General features: G+C 26.0%; 1 protein-coding gene across 1 annotated transcript; it reads left to right on the forward strand.

The window, feature by feature from the left end:
- Positions 1-12: 12 nt before the first annotated feature.
- On the forward strand, positions 13-15,502 carry LOC113548739. The gene is made up of 6 exons (XM_026949778.1): positions 13-584; positions 2,006-2,066; positions 6,213-6,284; positions 10,560-10,696; positions 13,314-13,431; positions 15,307-15,502. The coding sequence occupies exons 1-6, from the start codon at positions 473-475 to the stop codon at positions 15,404-15,406; spliced, it is 600 nt and encodes a 199-aa protein (XP_026805579.1). The 5' UTR covers positions 13-472; the 3' UTR covers positions 15,407-15,502.
- The last annotated feature ends 135 nt before the right edge of the window (positions 15,503-15,637 follow it).

The raw sequence follows: 15,637 nt of genomic DNA on the forward strand, positions 1-15,637 counted from the left end.
ATACCATGGTTACACGCGTTAGCCTCCCGCTACTGCAGTAGTGGTCCTACGGCTCGAATCCCGTGAACACTGTTGCTATATATCATCGCGCATTCGGTAATAATTAAAGTCCCGTGTCGGTGGAACTCTATTCGGAAAATACTTATAGTCGGTGATTTTTTTTTTCTTGGCCGAAATCCGGTGGTCGTACGCAATACCATCGCCATCGTAGTATATATAATATAGAGTCACTTTAGTGTCGTCGTCGTTGTCGTCACTCGTTTCTGCCGCCAACCGCCATGATGGTCATGTCTCTCGGAAGCTCCGCTGTCGTCAAGTAACCACCAACAACCGGCAGCAGCGCGACAATAAGAAGCTGCAACGTCGTCGGTGGCCCATAAACTACATCACAATTATATTCTACGATATATACATTATACGGTGAACGTGTGTGTGCGCGCATGTGAGTGTATATGTGCTCCAAGAAGAAGGGATGTATTTTACGAAGCCGTCCGAGATGAACGATTACAAATATTCGAAAACCGCGTCGATGCTTGGCAAGCTCGTCCACGTAATAAGGATTTTCGGCGTTTTCACAGCTATCGGTAAGACATCGCATCGATTTCTTTCGTTAAACACATACCCTATATTATTTCATAAAACGGTTTCACATTTTATCGGTAAATGTATATATTTTTTTAACTTATTTGTTCTTTTTATCCGATTAAAATTCATTACCAATACAACGAAACGTTATTGAGCTTTTGAAAAAAAAAACTTAAATAATGAAAACAATGAGAAACGGGGGTAAGTAGTAAACCGCTCTGCAGTAGTGGATGTCAAGTATACCTCGTCATTTAGGATTAATTCAATTCAATGATTATCAATCATTTGATTGAATTCAATCTTTGCATAGAAAAAAATCCTGAGCGGAGACGGTCTGTCAGCTTATATCACTAAGCATCTTTTATAAGCTTTTTGATATTGCTATTAAAGTAATTTATTTTAATCTTAGTATTATTACAGTAGGATGATTTAATTTTTTTCAAAAATAAGGCTTTTGTAAATATTATTAATATTTAATTATTATAATAATATATATTTATACCATAATATTATATTATTATTATTAACTTTTAAATCACTACCACTTTACCGTAAGACAATGTAAATATGAAAAAGACACAAACGTTTAAAAAAATGCATTGTATTTTAAATTAAAACTATAGCAGCAATAATTTAAAGTTACCCATGAATAATATTTCTGAATCGCAAAAAAATAAGTATCATTGTTTATCGTTTATACATATGTAATTTTATCTAAATTTAAACTTGAAAAATTTTTCTCATATATTTTTTTATACTATTAGTTTTCAGTATTTAAGTACCTACTACTTATGAGCAACCTTGTATTAAATCTAACCTAACTTTTATAACAAAAAACAAAATTATTTTTGTCAAATATTAATTTTGAATAAATTTCCATTATTTCTTATTCTTTTGTTTTCTGATATTTTTAACTGAATTTTATCAACTAGATCAAAGTTGCTACAAAAAAACATCAAAAAAGTTGAAAATCAATACATTCTTACTGTTCCAAAAGAAAATGATACATAGAAAAAAATCACACATAATTGTAAAATCTAAACATTCATCACTAAAATAATTATTATTCTTATTATTTATTTTTTTTCTTTTGTATTATTGTAATATTCAAAAATAAAAATCGTATCAAAAACATTTAAAGCTGTCAATAAGAAGACTGTTCAGTAATAAAATAATAATTACACTGTTTTTCACGTACTAGTGTAACTACTATTTGAAAATCCTCTCGCTGTTATAATTACATCATTATTCAAACATTCATACTTTTAAAATAGAGTATACACAAAATACATGTATATACTGTTTATATATAATAGTGTAGTAGACAATATATAGATATATTAATACGCGATGGCGATACAATTGTAATACAGTAATACACACATTATTATGATATTATATAATCTATATAATTTTTCAGTTATGTTCGGGGTAGGTGTCGACATCGCAATACATCATCACGAATTTGGACTTTACATCATGTAAGTATATAAATGTAAATGTATATAGTTTATAAACGAGATGCACTTACATATTTTGACCCTCGTCAACTATATTAGGTATACCTATACTTATATTCAAATTTAAAAGTTCACGTGTAAAATCAAATCATAATTCTTTCAGAATTTATTGCATTCATCTTATAAATGACTAATATCTATATAAAAATAAAAGTTTGTAAAAATAATTTGATATTTTGGTATAGTAAAACTACTCAAGTAATTTTCGTATGGTATTAGAAGTTGTAACTGTCACTTGTTTTTCTTTCACATTAAATTTAAATTAAATTTCACAATTCAAAAACAAGATTCGTTCAAAGCTTTATAATATGTGAATACTGAGTACTGACTATAGTAAAAGGTTTATAAGCTCTTTGTTTAAATGCAGATAATTAATAATTTAAAGAAATATTAATAAAATTATTTTAGTTGTTTCAAAAATCTATATTAAAATAAATAAAACCTGAATATGCGGAAGACCAACTAATCCTAAAGGCTCTTTAAGTATTAATTACTGGAAATTATACTACGCAATATAATAATACAATATTATTTACCGGAAAATATATGAAATCGATCTTGCTAAAAATTTCTTAGTAGATTTTTAAAGTAGAAACTGATGTCGTGAAACCAATAAAAATATAATGATATCTACAGTATAATTAAAAGGCCTGAATTGGCAATAGGCACATTGAACTATTATATCGATTTTTTTCGAAGTATATAATTACTTACAGTCTAAAGGTAGGTGACTGAGGAGATACTCAATAGACCGACCTTATTAAAAATAAACAAACAGGAAAAAATCTCAGAACCAGAAATTATTTGAGTTTTTGAGAAATAACTCATAACGTCTTTATCCTATTAGACTGGGCCAAATATTTTTTAAATTATATGTATAATTAATTATGATACAATTTAACAACTAATTATAAGAAATTATTAAGAAAATATATTAAAAAATAATGATTTGTCGAAAGTTGAGTATTTTTAATTGATCGAGCAATCTACACACATCCCCCCCCCCACCACTGGCACCCAAACCAAATTGTAATTCTTTCAGATATTTTTTCGTTGTTAATTAATCAACATAAATATTAACTGTTGTCGTTTAGTGGTCTTCGTTTATATTTAGACAATATGCTGAACAAGTATGTTGACTAATCACTAATGGGACTTTCATAATATAAAAAAAAAAAACATCAATGCTGTACACAGAAGGTCATTTTGCGATAAATATATTAACGGTTTTGTTTATTTGTTTTTTTTGTATTGACATTTAGAATGTATTTTACCTACTATACAAATACAACTATTATACATACTACTAACGCTATAATAGTAATACTACTACATGGCATGGATACGAATATTGGTAATAATAATATAACTAAAGTAGCTACTACTAAAATTACTATCTGCTACCTACAGAATTTTTTTCAATCGCCAACGGGTAACTTCATTTAAACGGCTTATCTGTAAATATATTTTACATCGTTTCTCGTTAAACATTAATCAATAATATAAAATATGCATTTCACAGTTACGTATCATATTAAACAATGTAGAAAACTAGATCTATACGAGATTACGGAAACTAAATTATCTCCCTACTTCCTACCAGATATTTACTGTAGAAAATAATTATTAGTCTTAGATATTCATTTTTTATTCAAATAACCAATTTTGGAAAAAATTAATTTCCTAATTACAAACTTTAAAAAAAACACTAATTATTAATTTATAGTAAGTTATAAGTTATAATAATTATATATAGTTTGATTTACTTCATAAAATAAATATTGTAAAGTATATTACCCATACAGCATACAGTATTATTTTGCCTTGCTTATATAAGAATCAATAGCCCTTTACCGATTGCATAACAACATTCAATCATACTGTTGTTATAATTATTATACATACAATTAATACATACTCAAATCAAATTAGGTATATTATTTATATTGTTCCTATTTAAATATTTCATATTGCTATATGACCATTTTATGAAATTTGAGTATGAAACATAAATTGTATAAAATTGGTATATATTTAATAGTTATAATTACTTTCAAACATCAATAAGATTACCCGAATTCTATAACTCTATTTCAATTGTATAATACGTATTTAAACTTAAATTATTAACTTTCAAATATAGGTACATAATACATAACACATGTGTTCTTTTTTCTGAATATTTAATGATATTAATTTAAGTGATTTATTAAAAACTAAATCTTTTTTTTATAAAATGTCATTTTTGGTTTGAATAATTACTCTTGGAAAAAACATAAAAAATATTGTATTTCACATTTAGAACATAAATCTGATGTTTTATTGAGTGTGCACCATGAATGGATAGGCCTACCGGGAAACCGGGCATTTCCCGGTGGCCCCCCCCCCTTTGTATTACGGTAATGGGGCCCTTTTTAGACTTTTTTTCATGTGGGGGCCCCTTTTTAAAATTTACCGGTAGGTCAAAAATGGCCTATCTGCCCATGATATGCACTATGCAATTGTATTATGTTATACTATATAGGGTATAAATACAATTTATACTAGAACTGCATCGATTTAAATAAATGTTGAGATAGTTGAGTCATCGCAATTATTCTCTCATATAGATATGATATCGTCACATATATAATGATGTAGGGTCATTAATCCTCTTAACGACAGAAACAGAACAAAATTTACGCGGGTAGGTATGAACGAAAAAATAGGTCAATGCGATGGAGATGGAAAAAAGTTAATGTGTTTTAAAACCAAAAAGGGTGCTACATAGTGAAATATTTGTCATCCCCAAAATTATGAAAAAAGTAAAGTTGGATAATTAAAATCTTATTTTTTTTTTATATTAAAATTATAATTGAATTATTCAGTACAATAACCAATCTATAGGAGGCTATACGTATATAAATGCAAAGACAAATTTATTGTGACTTGTAGAATATATATATACATATATTATGAATACCATACCCATACCAATATAATGTTATTGTTTTATGGTTGTTATTAATAATTGATGTGTTGAAGAAGTGAGCGTAATATATTTTAAATGATTAGATTAATAATTTTGATACAAATGTATTAATGTGTGCATTTGACTTTTGGCTATTTATTGAAATCGAATAAGAATTATCATTTTTAATACTTATACAGCTATACAATATACATACATTAGTTTCTTTAATTTTACAATTTTAATGTGTATATAGTAGGGAAAAAATTAAATTTTTATTAAAAGCCCATATCGGTCGTCAATATATTTATTTCTCAAATTCGAGGTTATATGCATGGTTTTACATATACCTAATATTATATAAAATACAAGTAATAAATCTTATTAATATTCTTGTAATCCTATATGAATATACATTATTATAATATAATATTATATACATAATTCAGTTTATACCGTGATTTTATTTTTTTGCATGCATTTTCTGTTCACCAATGAGCAATATTTTATTCTTCGAGTTACTTTAACATGATATCTATCATACCTATGCCAAAAAATAGTTTCTTTTAACGCATAGCTATATTTTATGCAAAAACCTATTATACAAACTTTTCTTTAATCATTACAATTTATGTTTTTCTGTTATTAATAAATACATCATAAGTTACTAAAATTATATACGATACATAGGACTACTGAACATAGGTATTCAACATTTAGTGTATTTTTTTATTCTTTGTCAAATTTACTTATTTTTTTATGGAGCCCAAGGTATATTATCTACGTGCAAACTTACACATCTGAATAAATTGAAATATAAAAAGAAAACTATATAGTGATCTTCATAGATACCTGTGTATAAATATATATTCATATTACATATTTCATATAATATTACTATAATGAAATACAAGATTTATTTCAATATATGGGAAAGACTGCATAGACTACATATAAATATATAATATTATATTATAATATCTATATTATAAGTTATGCAATATGAAATTTCCGATATTCTCAAATAGGAACTTTATCACACTGCTAAATGTAGAACGTCATAAAATATCATAATATAGTAGTTTTATTGATTTGATAAGCATAAGCTACAAAAATTTAGAATATAATTTAATGATTTTTTTTTTCTTATTTTTCAGGCTAATGTCATTGTTGGTGTTTTTTTTGGAAATTACTTGGGCTATCACATTGTTCCTAAATGTATGCATAAAGTAAGTTGTTAATAATCATTATGAAATACAATATAATTTATTAAACCAACATTCAACAATAGATAAAGAATACCTATATTTCAATTAGATAAAATATGATTAAAATTAAAAAGCTGCTTCAATTTTGAATTACCTATTTCATTGAATATATATTGGTACGATACCTACCGGTTATTTTATTTAATAGCAAGCAGCAGCTAAATTTATTTTAGTATACTTAAATACGAGTATATTAGCTTTTACTGAGGTTTTTTCCATGCAATATAACGCCATCACACAATAATAAACTATAATGTTAATTAGATGATGAGTGTTAGTGAAAGGATATCATAAAATGAGGAATACGGAATTGGTTCCCGTGTAAAATTAAAGCATACGAATTAGTTCTCGATAAAAATTACATACAACTGTTCGAATTAGTTCCCATGCGTACCTACAAATAGATAATAATTTAAATATTATTAAAATCTGTTGACTGCAATTTTCCACTAAAAATATGGTCAGAATTTTCACCGATTTCAAAACAAACTACACAATATTGCGAATTATTGTTTGACATAAAACTTAATTCAGAGTTGAATTTCATCCACCCAAATATATTTTTAATTAACTAAAAAGGTAACCAAAACAGTGAAAAATGTATGTTGTTAATATACATATCATACGATATTTTTTTATTGCTTATTTTAATTAATTTTTATTTTACTTGGCCAGATTATTATTCTATACTTATTTTATTACTATTATTATAGTGATGGAAAATAATATAAATAGTTTATCGCGTATATTTGAATGTATTTATTGATTAGCAACGCACAAAAGCGTTAACTTATAAGTTGATTTGGATTTAATATACAATCACTTTGAATCAAGGTTAATTTTAACATAGTTTTATTATTAAAATGAAAGTTCGGTTACTTACGTGTAAATCACCCTAAAACCGATGAGCGCCAAAACGAGTTAAAAAAAAATAAATAGTATCTTTAAGAACGTCAAATCTCAAGTAATTGGATGTTTTATGCCTGATATTAAATTTAGAACTGTTGATGAGTGTACCATTCAATATCACCAAACATACATACGTATGCGTTGGGTTTATAAATATTAATATAACTTGTAAGTTAATTAAACTTAAATAATTTTACTTAAATATTGATTTATAAATTTATAATACTTATAGTAGTTTTTTATTTATATTATTATAAAATTAAATACATACTAAATTGGTCCCAATAATTTTTGTTTATTATGAGTATATCTTTAGCACAAACGGCATGCGTATTTTTAATATTTTTGGCGCTTATACCATATTATAGCAATACGTCCTAGCCATATTATTATGAAGGGAAATGGTAAGCACTGTTAGTAGATAACATAATATTATACGTTTATATAATATATTTATTAATCGTTTAACCACATGAAGGTCGATCGTTCAATCATATTATATTCCAATTGGCCATTAGATTAATTTAGAAACATAAAAATGTACATTTATCGTTAAAGCCAATGACTAAGGAAATTTATTATATCGCTCAATCACTAAAATATTAAAGACCGTTGATATCCTATAGACAAGGTATTCGGTGAACATTTATTTTCAAACATACCTATGCTTTTATTTTACTTTTTCCATGTAATAAGTAAATAAATTATAAGTACGTGGATATTGTATAATATTATTTTTACATAAAAATGTATAATTGTATAGAAAAATACGCATGTCCTTTATTTTACATTACAAATGTTCAGAAAAAAACTATTTTTATAAACACATAAGCAGCCTTTTTTTTATAAATAAAAATAAGTTTTAAATGAAAACAGAAAACTATTTATTTGTTTATGACATTTTTTTATTATGTCCGTTTGTAATATGTACCAACAACGAGTAAACCCAGTAAACCCGATTTCTTTTAAACATAAATTTAAATAAAATACAACATAATTTTCACATTATTCAAAAATAGATAATAGTTTAATGTGTATATTAAATATTCTGAGGTTAAAGGTAAAAGCATGGTGGATATAAGATATATACAAATATGTTATGTTAACTATACGGTTAAAGAATTGAAAAGTGTACATTTTTCATAAATTTTTAAGGCGAATTCCGTCTAGTCACAGATAAAACAATATGTTTTATTATTACGAAATCCTTTGTCTCTCGTTTACGAGCGAGTGATTGCATACACCAGTATATGTAGGTATAAATGTATAATCTGGCATATATTGGTGAATAATGGGATTTTTATTTTTAAGAAAAATACACAAGTAAAAACTACGATTATATTTTATTTTATATATTATATTATAATTTATAATAATTCACATCATATTGTTACTCGATCAAACAATTGTAACTATGAATAATAATTGAATATTGTAATAGTAAAGTATTTTTATTAAGTAGAAAGATATCAACATACTTAGCTGTCTGTCTAGGTGTAGATAAAATAGCCAATATGTATAAGTAACCTATTAGTTATTATATTATATCTACTTTCGTTTAATTTATTTTTATTTATTATGGACCATGAAAATATAGTCGGACGCCTACCAACAATAATAACGTGTTATTAAAATATATATATTATATAATATACAACATAAATATAGGCAATTGCCGCCAATTGGTATTTAAATTAAATTATCACCCGTAGATTTTTAGTAGATAAATGAATAAGTAACAACGAATAGACACAGTCGGCATTTAGCAAAATAATTCCAACCAAATACTACCAATGTATTATATAATCACAGACTGCAATTTATTAAGGTTATTTTTTTTTAATTAAACTTATATTCAAACAAATTTACTCAGAAATCATGCACAAAAGCAGTCTACAATATATATATATATATATATATATATATATATATATATATAGAGAGAGAGAGGGTGAATAACTTGTGGCTCTCGTCATAGTAAAATACGCCTCACGTCTTATTTATAAAATAAAAATGTAAATAATATTATTATGAATTGTGATTTTTTGGTATACATTTGAAACATTTTTCAAATTATATAAAATACATTTTTAAACATTTTGGCTCTTGGTATCATTGTATTTATCCATGTGGCTCACGAATGAATTCGTGTTGCAACCACCCTTATTTATATATAGTGACTACATCAATGTATAAATATTTAATATAATTAAATATTTTTATTTGCTTTACTATAATAAATATTATCTTTCGTTTAAAAAACAATAATAATTCATAATGAAATTTATAATTTAATATAAATTAAAATCATTAATAATAAATAATAACCAAACATAACATTTCATTTTTATCATTTTTATTGAACAGAAAGTAAGTATACCAAATGGATTTTATTTTCCGATAAGTAGGTATGTCAGATGACACTGTTCTTTGACTAATATAAACTAACATCAAAGCTCAAAAATAGACTAAAATAAAATTCAATTTTAATTATTTTAAAATAATAGGTAATACTTACCATATCGTTTTTATATTATGGTTATAAAATATTTAAAGCTAATTGCAACAATAAAAAAAACCATAAAAATAAAAATATAAATATTTATCAAATGTAAACTTAGTTGGGGGATTGGGAGTCATTTGAGGGGGCCTAGTTAATATTGTGTTAATACATAGAATATTTCCGTCAAACGTCGTTCTATTATATCTACACTAAATTACGAAAATACCTGTCACGACAATATGATAAAAATCAAAACAATTATTGAAATTTTAAACCCCGTAAATCAATACCAACATAAATACTTGAAGCTCTTGTATTTTTATACTGTCCACAGTTCACAATAGTTTTTATAATACATACATTTTAATTATCATTTAATTTTAAAGGCGGGAATAATACAATTAATATCTACCTGAGCGCAAAATGTCCTAACCTGACCTTGGCGTTAATCGCTCCCTAGTGGCGCTAACGCACATTTTACATACCTTCAGGATCTTAAAAAAAATTCTGGGCCGTATTTAGATATACGAAAAATAAATTTACCATGGGCTTCAGATTAATCAGATTTCTACATTATACTAGTATTTTATTGTCGTATTGGTCTATAATATATTTTATATTAACTAATAATAATGATGAAAAGCAATGTGCCCCCCCCCCCCACAAATTTTGTTTAAATTTTATAAACACCATAAAAAAAATCCTGACTAGTCACCTGCCTATCTATATAAGGTATAATATTATGTACCTACCCATATGTGTAAATAAATAAATATACTTTTATGCAATATTTTATGACCATACTTTTTTTTTTATGTACACAGAAACGAATTCAATCCGATATTCAACTGTTGGGAAATAGTGTTGTGGTTGAGGCTTTGGAAAAAATCACTGCTGTACACAGTTTTCTCGCTGGTATTCTTTTTATGGCCACATGGTCTGTGGCTCTCTAACATAGCAGGTACCTAGCTACTTATATGGTTTTATACCTGAAAATATGATAATATGTGTAACGCTTACGCCGATATATGCATATCATAATATTATAGTACATATAATATAATACAATATGTATTGTATTTTATAATCAAAGATGTATTCGACACTTTTGGGTTATACTACTAATTCCCTAGCCTCCTCCCCTATAGCAAATAGTTTTACATTTTTTATAATAAAATTTAACCTAGTTTATATTATACAAAGGGATTGATCAAACATGCTCACACTCGAAAATTTTTTCAAAAATGCAGATATTTAAAATGTTTAAATACCTATACTTTAAGATACTATTCTCAAAATTCTAGAAGTTTTTTGTACACTTTAGAGGAGTCCTTTGAAGTTATATTTTTCTGCTTTAAAATGAGAACCCGCACTTTTTCTACTGTAAATTATTAAGCAGATAATTTTTCTGAAAATGTTGAATTGTTAAAATCAAATTTCTAAAGAATAGTTTTTGAGCTTTTTAACTTTATGTATATGTAAGTAATAAGAATAATTATAGGTTCATAATAATAGGTTTAGAACATATAGCGGCTATGATTATTTAAACATTTTAGTAATTAATATTAATCCATCAGCTTTTATAATTTATAAAAGTAGCACAAGTATAATAAATACTAGATCCAATATAATTTCGATTTTATATTTTTGTAAGCCTATCTTTAATATAAACATTTTAATAATTGATGAGAAAATACTCATTTAAATTTTGAATTTTCAAAATGCTCAAAAATGACCCATTGAATAAATTTACAGAGTAAAAAGGGAGTACGAGTTCTAATTTAAAAACAGAAGTTTGTAGAAGGCCCTACAAAATTGATTAAGGAAATAGGATTACACCCGTAGCGTAATCTGTCCGGTTTTTACAGTATTTTTTTTTAATAACTCCAACGGAACCATTCACTTGACCATGTTGTTTACATTTGTTGTTGATTTTCACAAGCGGGATACAACCTGAACTGATTTTATCACCAAGTTATTATATTACTTAAGCTGAAATACACGCGCTGTATCCAATCCTCCGCAGGCGGATTTCCCGTCTATCGGATTTCTCCAAAAAGCGCAGTACACCGAAATCTGCAGGCTGTGAACCCACTTATATTAATAATATTTATTTAGAAAAATAAATAACATCCCAAGGGATAAGAATATGGTCAGTAAGTACAATAAAGTATTACATTGAAAAAAATATACAATTGTTACTTAGATTATAATATATATACGCTTTTTATTTAAAATCAAAATCTTTAACTTGATTACACACCGGACTATTGGATAAATCATTATTAGCACACTGTGGTAAAACAAAATGAAAAATCATGTCTGGAATATTGAAAGAGGACCAATTTTTTGTAATAATTCTGAATAGTTGATTCACAATTTTATGTACAAAAATAATGTCAAAAACTATCAGAATGCTGTTGGTAGATATTTTATAATAGTCGTTCATTTTTTTCCCCGGGCTAAGTTGGATAATGCAACTATAGCTTAAAAAAATATATATCATCCTGGCCTCAAGTCCCCCTCCCTTCACCATACATACGCCATGGATTATAATACCTATACAACTTTCTACAGCGTTTATATAATAATAGTATAGTAATAATAATAAATATATGGTTACCTATATTATTATACCGGGTGTCCCGTGAGGATTTACCCATTACGATATCTCTTGAAATAATAGAGATATCGTAATTATGGTTTTTTAATAAGATTCACAGGGACAAGAACTACAAATACTTCGTGTTTTAATTGATTTTAATGTTTTGGTAAAAAAGTTAAAAATATATTTTTTTTATTTAATTATTTTTAAAACAATTGAAGATAGCTACTTTGTAGAGTTCATTTTATTGAAAATATTGACGTTTCAACATTTGAAACGTTTTAGAAAAACTGTGAATTACACTGAAAGCGTTCACCGTTCGAGCACGCGGGCCACAAGTTTGATATATTAATACCACTATTCGCAGTTTTTCTCGAAACTAGAAAAAATATTAAAAATCATGAAATTAAAATGTTGAAACGTCAATATTTTCAATAAAATGAACTCTACAAAGTAGCTATCTTCAATTGTTTTGAAAATAATTAAATAAAAAAAATATATTTTTTTTAACTTTTTTACCTAAACATTAAAATAAATTAAAACACGAAATAGTTGTAGTTCTTGTCCCTGTGAATATTATTAAAAAACTATAACTATGATATCTCTATTATTTCAAGAGATATCGCAATGGGTAAATCCTCACGGGACACCAAGTAAATGTACAACAGGTGTGTTCCACCGCTTGTGACTATGTTGACGACGCATTTTTTCCTACTTTTAAAAACGCATACGTATTTTTTACCAGTTTAGTATTTTTGTTTTACAGCCTGATTTAATTTAAATTTTTTTTGAAAAATCTTTTCTAGCTTTCTCGTAAGGAAAAAATTTCTATTTTCTAATTCTATTAACTATACATCTAGTAAACTTTCAATCAAAAAAAGTTTTAGATTAACAGGGACACAAATTGCAAAATATATTATTATTCGAAATAAATTCTAATTATTTTATACATTTTTTTAACGCTTATATACAGGTGCTCTGCTGTTGTGGCTATCATTTTTATACATAGTCATCACGTTCAAAGACTACGTACACAAACGTTCGGACTTTGTTATTGTGCCCAAAGGACAAGCGTCCACGTCGTACGACCAGTAAGTGTGATGGAAATAGCGAAATAGATACCTACACAACACATGTGGGGAGTTTTTTTTCTTTCGGGGATTTTCTCTCCATTGTATTCGCGGACGATTTTCCCTACCCAGCGCAAAATATGAAAAACTTTATTCTAGTTTATATCATTATAATACACTGTATAACTGCCAACATGTGATATATCCATTGGCCATTATAAAAGAAATTTCCCTCGAGTTTAAGTGTAAAACAGCTATGAAAGATATATATGTCGGCATTGTTCCGTTTTCTGCGATACGACGGAAAATCAGTATAACATGCAATCGTATATTATGAAAAACATGTATCCTAGGTATTGGCCAGAAGTACTTTATATCCTCTGACGATTAAAATTTACAAGGATTATGTTATTATATTTATTCAATCTGTCAATACGTATCTATAGTCTATACTGTATAGGCTATAGCTTCCTACCATAAGTTAATAAAAAAACAAAAAATTTATAATTATTTCGTTTAAATCTATATGAATAACGACAATAACGTTGTCTATCACTAAAACAGATCTTTAGTACTTAATAGTAAACAAAAGTAAAACAAATTGCATTTATTTTGTTTATTACATGAATAAAATATCATCTTTAGCTTTAGTAATTTAGTATTGTCAAATTCGGTGAATGTAAATATATTAGTTTTAAATTATGGATTCAATTTTTACACAACAAATCTACATGAGAAAAACAAGTAATTTGTCTAAGTCTTAAATTAAATATACCGCCATATTGATATATTATGATCTTAGGGTAGAATCCAATGCAAAAGGTATTTCAACTCAAATATCTGAAATAATTTTCAGTTATCAGTGATTAATGACTTAAATGTTTCAATAAAGCGTCAGTGTTATGTAAAGTAAAAATTAATAATAGTTTTCGTGGGTAAAAAAAATTTAGTAAGTACCTATATATAGGTACTGATTGGACAATTTTTACTTAAGGAATGTGTAACTTAAAAATAATAACTAATTTAAAAAGAAAGTATCTTTTCAAGTAGAACTATTTTAGTATATATTTGATTTCAAAAACTAAGCTTGTCGTATCCCCAATGTTAACAGTAATTTTTGATAATGAATTTAAAATTTTAAGAAGACGTTAATTTTTGTTCAGTAGAACACATTTTGTGAGGTTAGCTTTAATATTAGAATCAATTTACCTATTATCAAACTTAAAGGAAATAATATTATCTAGGGCATCTCATAGGAGTTTATTGATATTTTAATTTTTAAGCGAATTATGAGCATTTTAAAGTTTTAATATTTTACATAACTATAACTCACTTAAAAATTAAGATATCAATAAAAGCCTATGAAATTCCCTAGATAATATTACCTTTAAGTTTGATAATAGGTAAATTGACTCTAATATTAAAGCTAACATCACAAAATATGTTCTGCTGAACGCAAATTTGCTATGATCTACATTAATAAGAGAGAGACAACACATGCGGATATAACGTCCTCTTAAAACAAGGAATTTCAATAAAAATTAAATTATAACTAATTATAAATACAAAAATAAATTTAATAAATTGATGTAAATTAAGCACAAAGTTAATGAGAAACTTTTTAATAATCATAACATCTTTAATTGTGGAATGTGGAAGTAGATTAATACATTTCTATGAGGTAAAAAAATAAAGGAACGTTTGGATAGAGAATTAAGAGTTGATATGATGTTTTGAAAATATTATTATAATATTAGCAATTCATGGAAGGAAAATATTTGGGAAATATAAATTATTAATATCTCATTATTAAAAAAAAATATATATATACATATATTTATATGTACATAAATATCTTATATTTAATTATAATTGTTAACCATTTAATTTGTCTAGGTATGATGACATAACTGATTTACTCGGAGACTCTATTCATGTGTCGTTGTCCGCCGACAATCTATCAGAATTAGATCAGGATGGAATATTAGAACTATAATAATATTATGTACAAATATTTGTGTTATTTTTAATAATATAATCTGTAAATACATTCTTATTTAATATTTATTATTAAATAAATAAAATATAATTTGTTTTGTTAACTACATTAAATTTGTTTGTATTTAATTTTTTAAATAGTTTTTTTCATTAACAGTAATTTTTTTTTAATTTTATACAACGTTATATACGTTATACCCCTCTCCACTCAAAAAAAAAAGAATGTATT

The sequence above is a fragment of the Rhopalosiphum maidis genome, chromosome 4 (assembly GCF_003676215.2).
Source record: "Rhopalosiphum maidis isolate BTI-1 chromosome 4, ASM367621v3, whole genome shotgun sequence".
NCBI classification, from domain to species: Eukaryota; Metazoa; Arthropoda; class Insecta; order Hemiptera; family Aphididae; genus Rhopalosiphum; species Rhopalosiphum maidis.